Here is a 14,305-nt window from a genome sequence, read left to right on the forward strand (position 1 = left end):
GAAACATTGTCCAGATTGTTTGTTGAGCATGTGGTGAGGTTGCATGGGGTACCCTTGAATGTGGTGTCTGATAGAGGAGTGCAATTTGTTTCCAGATTTTGGAGGGCTTTTTGTAAAGGGTTGGGTATTGGTCTGTCCTTTTCATCCGCTTATCATCCAGAGACTAATGGGCAGACCAAGCGGACCAATCAGTCTCTGGAGCAAATTCTGCGTTGCTTGACTCCAGACCAACAAGATGATTGGTGTTCTGTGTTACCGGTGGCTGAGTTTGCATTAAACAACCGTGTTAACCAGTCTACGGGTACATCTCCTTTTTTTTGCAATTATGGGTTTCATCCTCATTTTGGAGAATTTTCCCATTTGAATTCTGGGTGTCCTGGGGCAGATGAGACGATCCAGAGGTTGGGGGAGGTATGGCGAGAGGTCCAGAGTAATATTACGAAGGCCCAGGACAAGTTTAAATTTTTTGCGGACAAAAAACGATCTGCGGAACCGGTATTGCAGATTGGGGATAAGGTATGGTTGTCCACCAAGAATATAAGACTCAAGATCCCCTCTGCGAAGCTTGGACCCAAGTTTATCGGTCCTTATGAAATTACCGAGGCAGTTAACCCGGTGGCTTTTCGGTTGCGTCTCCCGCCATCTCTGCGGATCCCAAATGTTTTTCATAAGGCCCTTTTGAAACCTGTGAGGTCCGCTGGGAAGGGATCATCAGCTTCCCCAACACCGGTTTTGGTAGACGGGCAGTCGAAGTACGAGGTGGAACGAATTGTTGACTCCAGGTTGGTGCGACGTGCCCTTCAATATCTGATACATTGGAAAGGCTACGGTCCTGAAGAACGCTCGTGGGTTCCTGCTCGATCGGTCCATGCAGATCAATTGGTCCGGGCCATTCACGCCAAGTACCCTGAGAGACCTGGGGGTCCAGTGGCCCCTCATTGAGAGGAGGGTACTGTCATGATCCAGGAAAGGAGTTTCGCTTTGGCCCGTCCTGGTCTGATTGGGGGTTAATTATTCCGCCTCTCCCTGGCAGAGGGCGGCTGTTTAATGCTCACTGGACCTAGGTCCGGTGTCAGTTATACTCCTGCCCTCGGCTGAGTTAGTGGACCTTGTGCGTACGTGTGCCTTGTGTCTGATATCTTGCTTGCTTGTTTGGTTTTTGATTCGGTTCTGTCCCTGTTACGAGTTCTGCCTGTCCCTCTTGTACTGCGCTACCTCTCGTGTATGACTCTCTGCTTGTGACCCGACTTCTCTCTGCTTGTCCCCTTGGTACCGCGTGGCCCTCTTGTGTATGACCTTTGGCTTTGTCTGACCTCCCATCTGTTTACCCCTTCTGTACCTCGCTGTCCATACTGTGAACGACCTCCGTTTTACCTGACTCTGAGTTTGCTGTCTTCTGTGAAAGCAGGACGCTAAGCCCCGCCCCCTTGCAGTCACATGACCGTAGGTCCTGTGCCGGCTTGCTAAACTTCATCACTAAGGTCCTGTGCACCTATACTTTCTGGCTATTCTGGTCCCCAGGGGTCCCTACAGTGCGGGTGAGTCCCTGCTCAGCGGAGGCTGTACGCCGGCGCTGTCAGGATCCTGATACAAACATTTCGTTGAACATATCCGAACCACATTGAATTCAATGGGAGTAAAAACCAAACCCATAGTCAGCAGCTTCACGGGGGCCAAAAAGTTGCCAAACCAGTTCAGGCTAGGGGCAGACACCAGAAAAAGTGGCATCAATTGACTTTGAGTACAAATAGTATAGTTCTACAGCATGGATGCATAAGACCAGCATTTCTAGCTCAAACATTGAACAGTAACAGGTGGATGAGTGACAGGTCTAGGTCTGCTGCTCTGAAGCCCTGTCAAATTCAGGCAACACACATTAAGGAGACCCAACTTGGAGTACAAACATTTCCAAAATTAGGGGCAGACACCAGGAAAAGAGGCATCAATTGACCCACAGTAGAAATTTTAGAATGGCACATCAGCAGTCCGCCATGGGCCATGCATGAGGTGTCAGGGTCTGGGCCAGCATTTACCATTTTAAATTTATAAGTGGGTGTGGGACTGGTGTAGGCCTGCTGTGCTGCAAGCCCTGATACCTCATACAACAGCTCAAACTGCTTTTCTGCTCAGGTACACTCAGGTGCCACAAACATCACTTTCGTAGACTACTATTGGTAGAAAAATATAAGGACAGTAACAAAGGTAGTTAATTGATCAATTGACCCACAGTAGAAATTTAATAATGGCACAGCAGCAGTCAGTCATGGGTCATGCATGAGGTATCAGGATCTCGGCCAACATTTACAGTTTTTAATTTAAGTTTAAAGTAAAATGAGGAGGGTGATGGACTGGTTTAGGCCTGCTGTGCTGGGAGCCCTGATACCTCATGCAACAGCTCAAAATATTGTTTGTAACATCAGCAGCAGTAGCAATACTGCTGCTGCTAAGGCTAATTTTACACTTCCCGGGTTTTTTGCGGCCCGCCGTTTTTGCGGCCTATATTGCCGTGATTTTTGCTGTGTCCTGCAAAAACGGGCCGCAAAAAACCCTCTTGGATCGCCATTTTTCACTTTTATAACAAATAGCAGGGAAAAAAATGACGATCCGCAAATACCGTGTACTGCAAAAACAAGCTAATGCTGTTTTTGCAGTACCATTGATTTAAATGGAGGCCGTGTCAGTGAGCCATGAAAAATATCAAGCAAGCTCGATATTTTTTCACGGCCCTCACAGCCATACGGGACATGGCGCTCCGATGTATTTTTGCGGGCCGTTTTTGCGGCCCCATAGAAATCTATTGAGTCTGCAAAAACAGCCCGCAAAAAGACGGCAAGTATAAAAGTAGCCTAAGAGTGCTAAGAGATACTTAGCACATAATTTGGCCAATTAATGAATGCCCAGCAGCCAGGACAAGGTGATATCTGGTTTCACTGGGAACCTATCTAGGGTGAACACCTCTCTAATGCTAAAGCCTACATTTGCATTATTGCAGCCATTTGGTAAATTCAAAAAAGTTAATTTTTTTCTCCTTAATGTACACTCTGCACCTCATCTTGACTGAAAAAAGACAAATGTAGAAATTTTTGCAAATTTTTGTATTCAGACCTTTTGCTCAGACACTCATATTTAAGTCACATGCTGTCCATTTCCTTGTGATCCTCCTTGAGATGGTTCTACTCCTTCACTGGAGTCCAGCTGTGTTTAATTAAGCTGATAGGACTTGATTTGTAAAGGCACACACCTGTCTATATAAGACCTCACAGCTCACAGTGCACGTCAGACCAAATGAGAATCAAGAGGTCAAAGGAACTGGCCAAGGAGCTCAGAGACAGAATTGTGGCAAGGCACAGATCTGGCCAAGGTTATAAAAGAATTTCTGCAGTATTCAAGGTTCCTAAGAGCACAACGGCCTCCATAGTCTTTAAATGGAAGAAGTTTGGTACCACCAGAAGTCTTCCTAGACCTGCCGTCCAGACAAACTGAGCAATCGTGGGAGAAGAGCCTTGGTGAGAGAGGTAAAGAAGAACCCCAAGATCACTGTGGCTGAGCTCCACAGATGCAGTATGGAAATGGGAGAAAGTTCCACAAAGTCAACTATCACTGCAGCCCTCCACCAGTCGGGCCTTTATGGCAGAGAAGCCTCTCCTCAGTGGCAGACATATGAAAGCCTGCATAGAGTTTGCTAAAAAGCACATGAAGGACTCCCAGACTATGAGAAATAATTCTCTGGTCTGATGAGACAAAGATAGAAATTTTTGGTGATAATTCTATGTGTGGAGAAAACGAGGCACTGCTCATCACCTGCCCAATACAATCCCAACAGTGAAACATGGTGGTGGCAGCATCATGCTATGGGGTGTTTTTCAGCTGCAGGGACAGGACGACTGGTTACAATTGGAAATATGAATGCTGCCAAATACAGAGATATCCTGGATAAAAGCCTCTTCCAGAAAGCTCTGGGCCTCAGACTTGGCTGAAGGTTCACATTCCAACAAGATAGGGAGGACTGGGAGCTTGCATCGCATCCAAATGGAAAACCACCCTGGGATGAGTTCATTAATCCACAGATGGGTGCACGAATTTGCTGGTGAGCACAGCAGATATCCAAAAAGAGAAGAAAGTTCTTTCGGCACACCAGCATAAATGAAAAAACTTTATTAGGCTATTATGCCATATTTAAAATGCAGAAAAACACCTGACACATTTCTGGTGCACAAAGGCACCCTTAGTCATAGGTCCAACCAGAGAATGACCCTAAGCACACAGCTAAAGTATCAAAGGAGTGGCTTCAGAACAACTCTGTGACCATTCTTGACTGGCCCAGCCAGAGCCCTGACCTAAACCCAATTGAGCATCTCTGGAGAGACCTGAAAATGGCTGTCCACCAAAGTTCACCATCCAACCTGACGGAACTGGAGAGGATCTGCAAGGAAGAATGGCAGAGGATCCCCATATCCCGGTGTGAAAAACTGGTTGCATTATTCCCAAGAAGACTCATTGCTGTACTTGCTCAAAATGGTGCTTCTACTCAATACTGAGCAAATGGTCTGAATACTTATGACCATGTAACATTTCAGTTTTTCTTTTTTAATAAATTTGCAAAAATTTCTACATTTCTGTTTTTCAGTCAAGATGGGGTGCAGAGTGTATATTAATGAGAAAAAAATGAAATTTTTTGAATGGCTGCAATGAAACAAAGAGTGAAAAATTTAAAGGGGTCTGAATACTTTCCATACCCACTGTAGGATCCTGCTGCAATTAAAACTGTCATAGGGCAGAGTGTTCGGTCAGAGAGCTAATATACAAATATCAAAAGACTGACTGGCACTTCCAAATCAAGAAACTGGTGCGCAGAGGTGCGATTAAGAGTAGCCATCTCTATACATAAAATATACTAACGACCTACTTACAGCCAAATCAAATGGACAATACTCTATACTCCTGCTTCTAGACCTGTCCTCTGCATTCAACACAGTTGACCACTGCCTCCTACTACAGATCCTCTTCTCTTTCGGCATCAAAGACCTCACCCTATCCTGGATCTCCTCATACCTTTCCAACCACACATTCAGCATCTCCCACTCCCACACCACCTCCTCATCCCACCCTCTGTTGGAGTCCCCCAATGCTCTGTTTTAGGACCCCTACTCTTCTCAATCTATACACTTGGTCTGGGGCAACTCATAAAGTCCCACGGATTCCAGTACCACCTTTATGCTGATGACACTCAGATCTACCTCTCTGGCCCAGACGTCACCTCTCTGCTGTCCAGAATCCCAGAGTGTCTATCAGCCATATCCTCCTTCTTCTCCTCTCGCTTCCTCAAGCTCAATGTGGAGAAATCTGAACTCATCATCTTTCCTCTATCTCACAGATCTTCCTTAGCCGACCTAGCTATAACAATTAATGACATCACACTTTCCCCAGTACCAGAAGTCCGCTGCCTCGGAGTAAACTTTGACTCTGCCCTGTCCTTCAAATCACACATCCAAGCTCTTTCTACCTCCTGTCGCCTCCAGCTCAAAAATATCTCCAGAATCCGTCCTTTCCTCAACCCTCAATCTACTAAAATGCTTGTGCATGCCCTCATCATCTCCCGCCTCGACTACTGCAACATCCTTTTCCGTGGTCTCCCTGCTAACACCCTCGCACCTCTCCAGTCCATCCTTAACTCTGCTGCCCGACTAATTCATCCCTCTCCTCGCTACTCCTCCGCTTCTCCCCTCTGCAAATCTCTTCACTGGCTCCCATTCCTAATACTGACCTACAAGGCCATCTATAACCTGTCTCCCCCATATGTCTCTGAACCAATCTCCCGATACCTTCCCTCACGTAATCTCCGGTCCTCCCAAGACCTCCTTCTCTCCTCCACACTTATTCGCTCCTCACCCAACCAACTCCAAGACTTCTCCCGAGTTGCCCCTATCCTCTGGAATTCTTTGCCCCAACAAGTCCGACTATCAACCACATTTGGATCCTTCAGACGGAACCTGAAAACCCACCTCTTCAAGAAAGCCTACAGCCTGCAATGACCCCGCTACCTCCTTCTCTCTCACCACTACCGGTGATATCACCTCAACCACTACTGGAGCTGCTGCAACCCATCAACCTACTGTCTCCTTCCCCACCATCCTGTAGCATGTAAGCCCGAAAGGACAGGGTGCTCTCCCCTCTGTATCAGTCTGTCATTGTTAGTTTGTTTACTGTAAGTGATATCTGTAATTTGTATGTAACCCCTTCTCATGTACAGCACCATGGAATCAATGGTGCTATATAAATAAATAATAATAATAATACATAACAAATATATAAAGTTGCACTCTGTAGTGCTAAAGCATGTAAATTTGAAATATAAAAATCATTACTGCTCTAGATAATGAGAAAAAAATATCATCATGAATTGGTCAAATTATGTGCTAAGTATCTCCATTTTTCATATAATCTAGAGCAGTAATGCTATTCAGATTTAATATTTACATGCAACTTTATTTACATGGCTTGCACCACAATATTAGCCCAAATGATTTAGATGTTGAAATGTGGACTCTCCTTGTTGTACCACAGTATTAACACAAACCATTTAGATTCTGAACTGTAGATTCCTGCCTGCGTTACACTATTAGCAAAAATGAGCTGAAATCTTATCTCCCGAGATCTTGATGCCGATATCTCCATCTGTGCAAGCGCCGCCCGCGGCCGCCATTTTCCCAGAGTCCACAGGAAACCACGGAACTGTGGGGGGCTCTGGCTTCTCACGAAATGTCGACAGAGTCCCCTGCAGTACCGGACACCCCAGGCAGCAGCACCGGACACCCTGGGCAGCACCGCCGGGCACCCCCTCATCCCAGCATGCAGCAACAGTACCGGTAAAGTATATACACATTATAAGACGCACCCCATTGCCCCCCCCCAAAATTTTGGTTGAAAAAGTGCATCTTATATTGCGTAAATTACGGTAATCATCTTTGTCATATAATTAATTAATTTAATAAAATTAATTTTGGGGGTAGTTATTTTCCTATACATTATTTACTATACCTCCTCCATTGCATTTTTTGCCTTTGTTGGATTAAATCCAAACTTTCATAACGCAAATCTGCTAAGTACTTTGTTCCACTGAGAGTTCGATGACTGATGTCAGAATAACAAATACAGAAGAAAAAAAAGCGGGGTAGAATCAGCATAAAAATTATTCTGTATCTTCGGCTGCCTAATTTACTGAATTCTGAATTAAAACTCGTTACTTTTGCATATGTATAATTCCAGAGGATATTTATTCAGAATTGAGTCTCACGTAATGGTACTAGACAAGAGGGTTATGTCTCATCCTAGTTTTATATGTTAAATAAATTATCAAACTATTTGACCTTTTCTCAACATTTTACGTTGATGTACTTTTGAGCTTTTTGTTGCTGTTTAACCATTTAGCTACAGTTATCAATATCTGAAAAATCATATTTCCAAGTGATTATTACCGCGCACTGAACACCTTAAAAACAGAAGCCAACAAACAATTTTACTGAACGCAAAAATAGGACAAAATTTCCAGGTGCATTACAAAAAATGGTAAAATGAATAGGATCGTTCAAAGGTTGAACTTGTGCCACACATAATAAAAATAAAAGTGCAACAGTAAACATTTGCAGACCTCAAAATAGTTGGTGATAGGGGCATGTTTTATTGCTCAGTTGTGACTCAGTATTGTGTAATAGATGAAGCCGGAAAGACAAAACTAGTTGGTTTTCATTCATAAGTCTTTTAATCTGGAATTATAGATATGCAAAGTGATAAAAGTTATTGCTAACCGTTTTACAAATGAAGGAAGAGAATCTTCTCCCCAGATTCCACCCATTGTCTTTGATTTATTGTCTGTATTTCATCTTCCGTCATCACGGTCATCAGCTTCCTATTGGAAACGAGTGTTGAGCAGGTCGGCATTAGAGCAGACCGGTTTTCAATGAATATCTGCAGATTACAGCAGTGGAGGAGAGTCTCTAAGAAACTCAGAACGACACAGAACGACGACCACTAAAGGTAAGTAGGACTGGCTCTACTAATGGATATCATGGAGTGGTGAGAAATATGAGCACTGACCACCTTGTCTTTATCCCTGGGTGAATAGACCCTTTATTACTGTCCAGATATTGATATTAGTTGGGAAAACTGGGGAGTGGCTCCATTTTTAGGTACATACAAACTAATGCTTGACTTTTATTAACTCTTGGAATAGATGGTTTTTGTCTTAAACACCAATTCTGTTGGGGTTTTTTAAATTTTAAATTTTATGTTTTTCATTTTTTCTCCACAAATAAAGAGTTAATATTCTGTGGGTGAGTAGGATTATGGCAATACTAAATGAATGCAGTTTTATTTATATTTTATTACTTTTATACAATAAATATCCTGGAAAAAAAAATCTTTTCTTTTTCTGTTACCATATTCTGAGGGATTATAAGTTTAATACTTTTATGTCAATAGAGGCATGTGAGGGCTTATTTTTTTTGCAAGACAAGATGTCGCTTTTACTTGTACCATGTTTGGTGACATACCATCTTTTGATCACTTTTTTCCATTTTTTTGTGATAATAAACTAAAAATATGTGTGGTAGTTCTGGCAATGTTTTTTCTATATTTTTGGCAGATAGTTTTATAGCATGGGTCAAAACAATTGTATAGTTATATTGAGTAGGTAATTTTTTTTAATGTTTTATTACATTTTTCTTACTGTAATAAGTTATAAACTTTATTGATAGAAATTTGGGACGTATAAGACTTTTTGACAATGTTCTATGTCATTTTATATAAGGAAGAGTTTTTCAAATTACCATAGTTTTTCATTTTTATTTTTTCAGCATTCCTGATGTGGGATAAATAATTATATATTTTTTTGTATTGGTCATTAATACAGATGAGGGGATTGATTTGCGAGACTCCAGTCCAGCGACCAGGTCAATTGTACCTGGCATCTAAATGGAAGGCCTGCAAATCTCTTACCTTCCTGCGTCTCCAGAGTGGCAATTGATTTATCAGGACTGGCACAATGTCACATGTGCGACTTGACAAGCAGATGATTTTGCACCAGCCCTAATGTCATGATCCAGGACGGGGTTTCGCTTTGGCCCGTCCTGGTCAGACGGGGGTAAATTGTTTCTGGCTCTCTCTGGCAGAGGGCGGCTATTTAATGCTCACTGGACCTAGGTCCGGTGTCAGTTATACTCCTGCCCTCGGCTGAGTTAGTTGACCTCTTGTGTACGTGTGCCTTGTGCCTGATATCTTGTTGCTTGTTCGGTTTTGATCCAGTTCTGTCCCTGTTACGAGTTCTGCCTGTCCCTCTTGTACCGCACCGCCCTCTTGTGTATGACTCTCTGCTTGTGACTTGACTATTCTCTGCTCATCCCTTTTGTACCGCACCGCCCTCTCGTGTATGACCTCTGCTTGTCTGACCTGCGTTTTCCTCTCCTCTACTACAGTATTTCTGCAGTAGGTACATTACATCATCTGCAGTAGTAGGACGCTAAGCCCCGACCCTGCAGTCACATGATCGTAGGTCCTGGTACTCCTTACTATTTTCCGTGCCTCAGGTCCTGTCTGCTTAAACCTTCACTACCGTATTGGGCCCCGTGCTCTCCCGCAGTGTGGTTAAGTTACCCTGCTCAGCCGTGGCAGTTGCCGACGCTGACAGGATCCTGACACCTAACTAATCATAAGCCAAGCCGTGGACGCCGGAAAGTAAAAGATTTGCGAGTATCCCATCTAGTAACCAGGTAGAACTGACCTAGGCTAAGGACCGGAGACGCGCGAATGGATCCGCTCAATTACATATACACTGTTTTTCTTTTTACGGGGAACTTTGCTTTTTATTAGATTAAGCAACTTTTTATTCTGAATATTTACTTTTTTATTTTTTTTAATTCTATAAACATCGAAATTGATATTTCAATTACAATATTTATTGGTCCTACAACTCAACATGAACACATGATCTCTTGATCGCATCGATAATACACTGCACTACATGTGTATTGCACAGTACTGAAAACAGTAGACATTTGGTAACTTGACCTTCCCATCATTAGTGGTTACAAGGGAACATTCATTGAATTAAGGTTGTTTAAAACAGATATTTTTATAAGGTTTTTTGATCAAAAACTTGTTTTGAAGAAGATGGCGTAGCTGGCAGAACAAAGAATTGGGTGAGGATTATCTACCCATTAATATTTTTAGATCAAATTGTAAAGGGTGTCCATGAAGTCTTATTATATCACATCATCATGGGTCACACTTTCCTCCACTGACACATCCTGGGTTTGGACTGGAGAAATCTGGGGTAGATCCTCCAGGAAAATACTGACAACTTTAGCATAATACTTAAAAAACAGTTCCATTTTCCACCTAGTTTACACCCCAGAGCAGAGGTCCCCAGCCTGAGGTTCGGGAGCCACATGTGACTCGTGGGCTCACAATATATGGCTAATGGCTGTCTAGTACAAGGTATAGCAGACAGCCATGATTACTTTTCTGAGTAGCCCTGCATGGAAGAGCATATCTGGATTCCCATTTACTAGGAGGGGGGATAAACACATGGTAAACCTGAGACAGAGTGATGCTACCAGTTAGAGAGATGAGTATGCTTGATGTAAGACTACTGAATACGGGTAAAGTGAGCACCCGGATGTAAGTATCCTGCCTACAAGGGAAATGGCACTTTAGCTGTCTTTACACCAGGTTCTCCGTGTCTCTAGTGTGGAGGGAGAGTGTGCTGAATGTGACTTGCGACCATCTCTCAGAGCTGAATGTGGCTCTCATGGTGAGAAGGTTGGGGACCACTGACCTAGGAGGTCTGTTTAGTAATAACAGGGTTGATTATGACGATTGAGCACATTTTTTAAAAAAATGTAAGGGGTTTGTGCCCTACTAGGACAACCCCTTCTCATACCCCATGCTTGGCCCAATAAAATAAAAAAGCTCATACTCACCTCAGCGCTGGCGTCATTGTCCCCTCCTTCTGTCGAATTGAACATGAAAAGGAAGTCAGAGATCATCTGCTGCCCGGACTACGTCTACATATTCTAATTGTCTGAAGGCAGAGACAGTGAAGCCGGGCACCATGTGTCATACAACCTCACAAGAACCCTGGGACTACGAGTGCCAACACCGTAGGAACAGCACTGGCACGGCAAGTGAGTATAAGCGTTATTATTTTATTGGGGTCAAGCTTGGGGAATGAAAGTAGGCTGTACTTCAAGAAAGTTATCCATTATGATGGATAAAATATAGGCAAAATGTGGTCAGACTTGTGGGCTAAGAAATCTTTGAAGGGCTACGAAAATAAGAACATTATTATAGAAACTAGAAATGGACTGGAGAGAACATATTTTTGAAGATTCACATAAATAGTATAAAGAACTTCTTAAGATGAAGAAGCTATTTTGAAAACTTTACAGATTTCGCGTTCCTGCCCTGCAGCTTGAAGTCAGGCTTTTCCCTTTGGACCTGACATATTTAATAAAGGGGAAAATTTGTAGATATTGCATTCTCTACCACGAGCCTCATTATGCCACTGACCACTGCTCACAATTACATGTACAAGCTTGGACTGTATATAATATTGGCTTGTGAAATTTATTATCAAACTTTTTATATAACTTTTTTTCATTTTCTTATTGTTGCAGAAATCTTGGTGAGATTTTGGTCTTTTGAGGACAACATGAATATCAGAATGCGCTTCCGGACCTTATCTTTTGGGATCTTTATGTTTATCTTTGGGTACTTCTTTTCCTATGAAGGCAAAATAAAAATAGTCAACAAATGGACTCAAAATTCTGAAAAATTACAAGAGAGAAAAAAGCCTGTGAATAATTTGACTTACCCAGCGTTCAAGCACCCCCTGGCCCCTCCATACCCATTTCCATACAAGTTCCTCATTAACCAGCCAGAAAAGTGCAAGAACCAGAAACCTTTCCTTGTTATGATGGTGCTTGTACAGTCACAGGACATGGAGTCGAGACACACAATTCGAGAAACATGGGGTAATGAAAGCCTTTATGATGTTGAGGTGGTCAGGATTTTTCTAGTAGGTCTACCCCAGATTGTTCCAGAACGAGTCCAGGATATGTTAGAGGAGGAAAGTAGGATCTTTAGGGACATTGTCCAACAAGACTTCATGGACACCTATTACAATTTGACCTTGAAAACTTTAATGGGTATGGAGTGGGTGACCAAATTCTGTCCTTCTGCCAGTTATGTCATGAAGATCGACAACGACATATTTCTTAATGTAGACTACCTGATTCATAATCTTCTTTATCCAGACTTACCAGTTCGTACCAATTACTTCACTGGAGATATTGCTAAGAATACTGGACCTTTCAGGAACAAGGCTTATAAGTGGTATGTACCTCCAGAAGTCTATCCAAATGATACCTACCCACCCTATTGCAAAGGTCCTGGATATGTATTTTCAGCTGATATGGCAAAAATTATCTATGACATTGCCCAAGAAATTAGGGTCATCCCCATGGAAGATTCTTTTATTGGAATTTGTTTGTATGAGCTCCACATTCCACTTAGTGAACCCCCTAGAGGTGTATTTAACACCTACTGGTTAAATTATGACCACTGCAAATTTAAGAAACTTGTCACGGTACATCATTATGGTGGAGAATTGCTACGGAAGACATGGGCAGACTTTTGGGCTAAAAAATCTCAGAATTGCACAGAAAGTAGAAACTAAGAATGGGCTATAGGAAAAAAAAAGTTTTCAAGAACTACTCATGAAGAGACTCTTCAGATGGTTTATAAAAACTAGGGAGATATTGCATTGATTATTATTATTAATAAATAATAATATTTTATTAAATAATAACTTATTTGTCTAAATGCAAAGTTTAGCAACTTTTAATTTATTAAAAAAAAAATCATTTTGCTCTTGTAATGTACCTGCTTCACAAATCTGGCTTTTCTGATATAGATTAGGCAGGCTCCTCAATGTGTCAGCTCTTTGTTCTCCCCCTTCCTTCACTCAGTGTTAGTCAGTAGCAGAAGGAGGTTGTTGACTACAAATATAAAGCGAACCTGTCATCAAGTTTGACCAGTATGAGATACGACCACCTAAGATACAGCATTTTATAATGCTGTATATATGTCACCAACCTGAGCTGCAAGACAAGAAAAACACCTTTTATTATACTCATCTGCGATGCGGTCTGGTCTGAGGGCTGTCACTGGTCTTGGTCCGGCGCTTCCCTTTTTCTTGCGTTGTCACCCTCCTTCTTGCTTCCTGTTGATGATGCATCGCTGTGTCATCCACACAGTCTCCCCGACATCGTGCTTCTACACAGGTGTACTTCTCTTCCCTGTCTAAGTCAAAGTACTGCAGTGCGCTGGGTCTCTTTGACCTTTCCTGGCACCTGTTCACTGCAGTACTTTGCTTTGCTCTAGAATGGAGTAGTTGTAGTGTGGATCTTGCTGGAGCCTCCAATCTAGATGGTTCAGAGCTGAGTTGGCTAGAGTGGAGTTGCTGGAGCGAGGTCCTCACAGGACTAACTCCAATCTAGACGGCTCATCACTGACAGGACTAAAATGGAGGTGATTCCAGAAGCTCCTCATAGCAACATAGCAATTGTTCAGTGTGTTACGACTTTGATTTATTTTCCTTTTTTTGGCTAAAGAACTGTGTTTATTTTTACTTCACCATGGTTTATGCCGAATGTATATAATAAACCAGTGAAGAGACAGTGTTTCTGTGTCTATCTCTGTGTACAGCTGAGAGAGCGCATCTACCACAGGTGGTGTTTTGAATGTGGGCAACATTCCAATAACACTGGTAACGGCTGTGGGCAACCCGCTTTTCCTGGGTAAAGGCGGCCATAAAGCTGGAGATGACGTCAGACAGCCTGGAGTAACTTATCAAGTATGTGGTCCAGGTCCAACAGCAGCAGCAAGTAAATCAACAGCAGCAGCTGTCGCAACAGAATACAAACTGTTGGGGCAGCAGCTCCAACAGAAGCGACAGCAACAGGAAGTGCTTGAACGCTAGATTTAACTCCTCGCAGAATCTGTGAGAGGCCAGGAGCCCCTTCCCCAAGTCCAGGTGATGACTCGTAAGTTCGGAAAGCGGTAAGACAAGCCATGCAAATGATGACCACAGGGGATGATGTGGAGGCACTTTGACTGTTTTTGAACAAGTGTCAGAGTGTAAGAATCTACTGCCAGAGTGGTGAGCGGAGATGCTGGCCCACTGTCTGACTGGCGAGCCCCAAAAGGCTTATTATAACCTGACATTACAGGATGCCCAGGAGTATGT

At 42.8% G+C, this 14,305-nt stretch overlaps 1 protein-coding gene across 1 annotated transcript in view; it reads left to right on the forward strand.

The window, feature by feature from the left end:
* LOC141099341 (beta-1,3-galactosyltransferase 2-like) overlaps positions 1–12,841 on the forward strand; it is a 59,102-nt gene extending 46,261 nt beyond the window's left edge. The window contains exon 2 of the mRNA XM_073587591.1: positions 11,673–12,841. Within this exon, the coding sequence (XP_073443692.1) occupies positions 11,708–12,733 (1,026 nt within the window). The 5' untranslated portion in view covers positions 11,673–11,707 and the 3' untranslated portion in view covers positions 12,734–12,841. The remainder of the gene's footprint in view (positions 1–11,672) is intronic.
* The last annotated feature ends 1,464 nt before the right edge of the window (positions 12,842–14,305 follow it).

This window comes from Dendrobates tinctorius, unplaced genomic scaffold (genome assembly GCF_039654945.1).
Source record: "Dendrobates tinctorius isolate UK_male_01 unplaced genomic scaffold, ASM3965494v1 ptg000099l, whole genome shotgun sequence".
NCBI classification, from domain to species: Eukaryota; Metazoa; Chordata; class Amphibia; order Anura; family Dendrobatidae; genus Dendrobates; species Dendrobates tinctorius.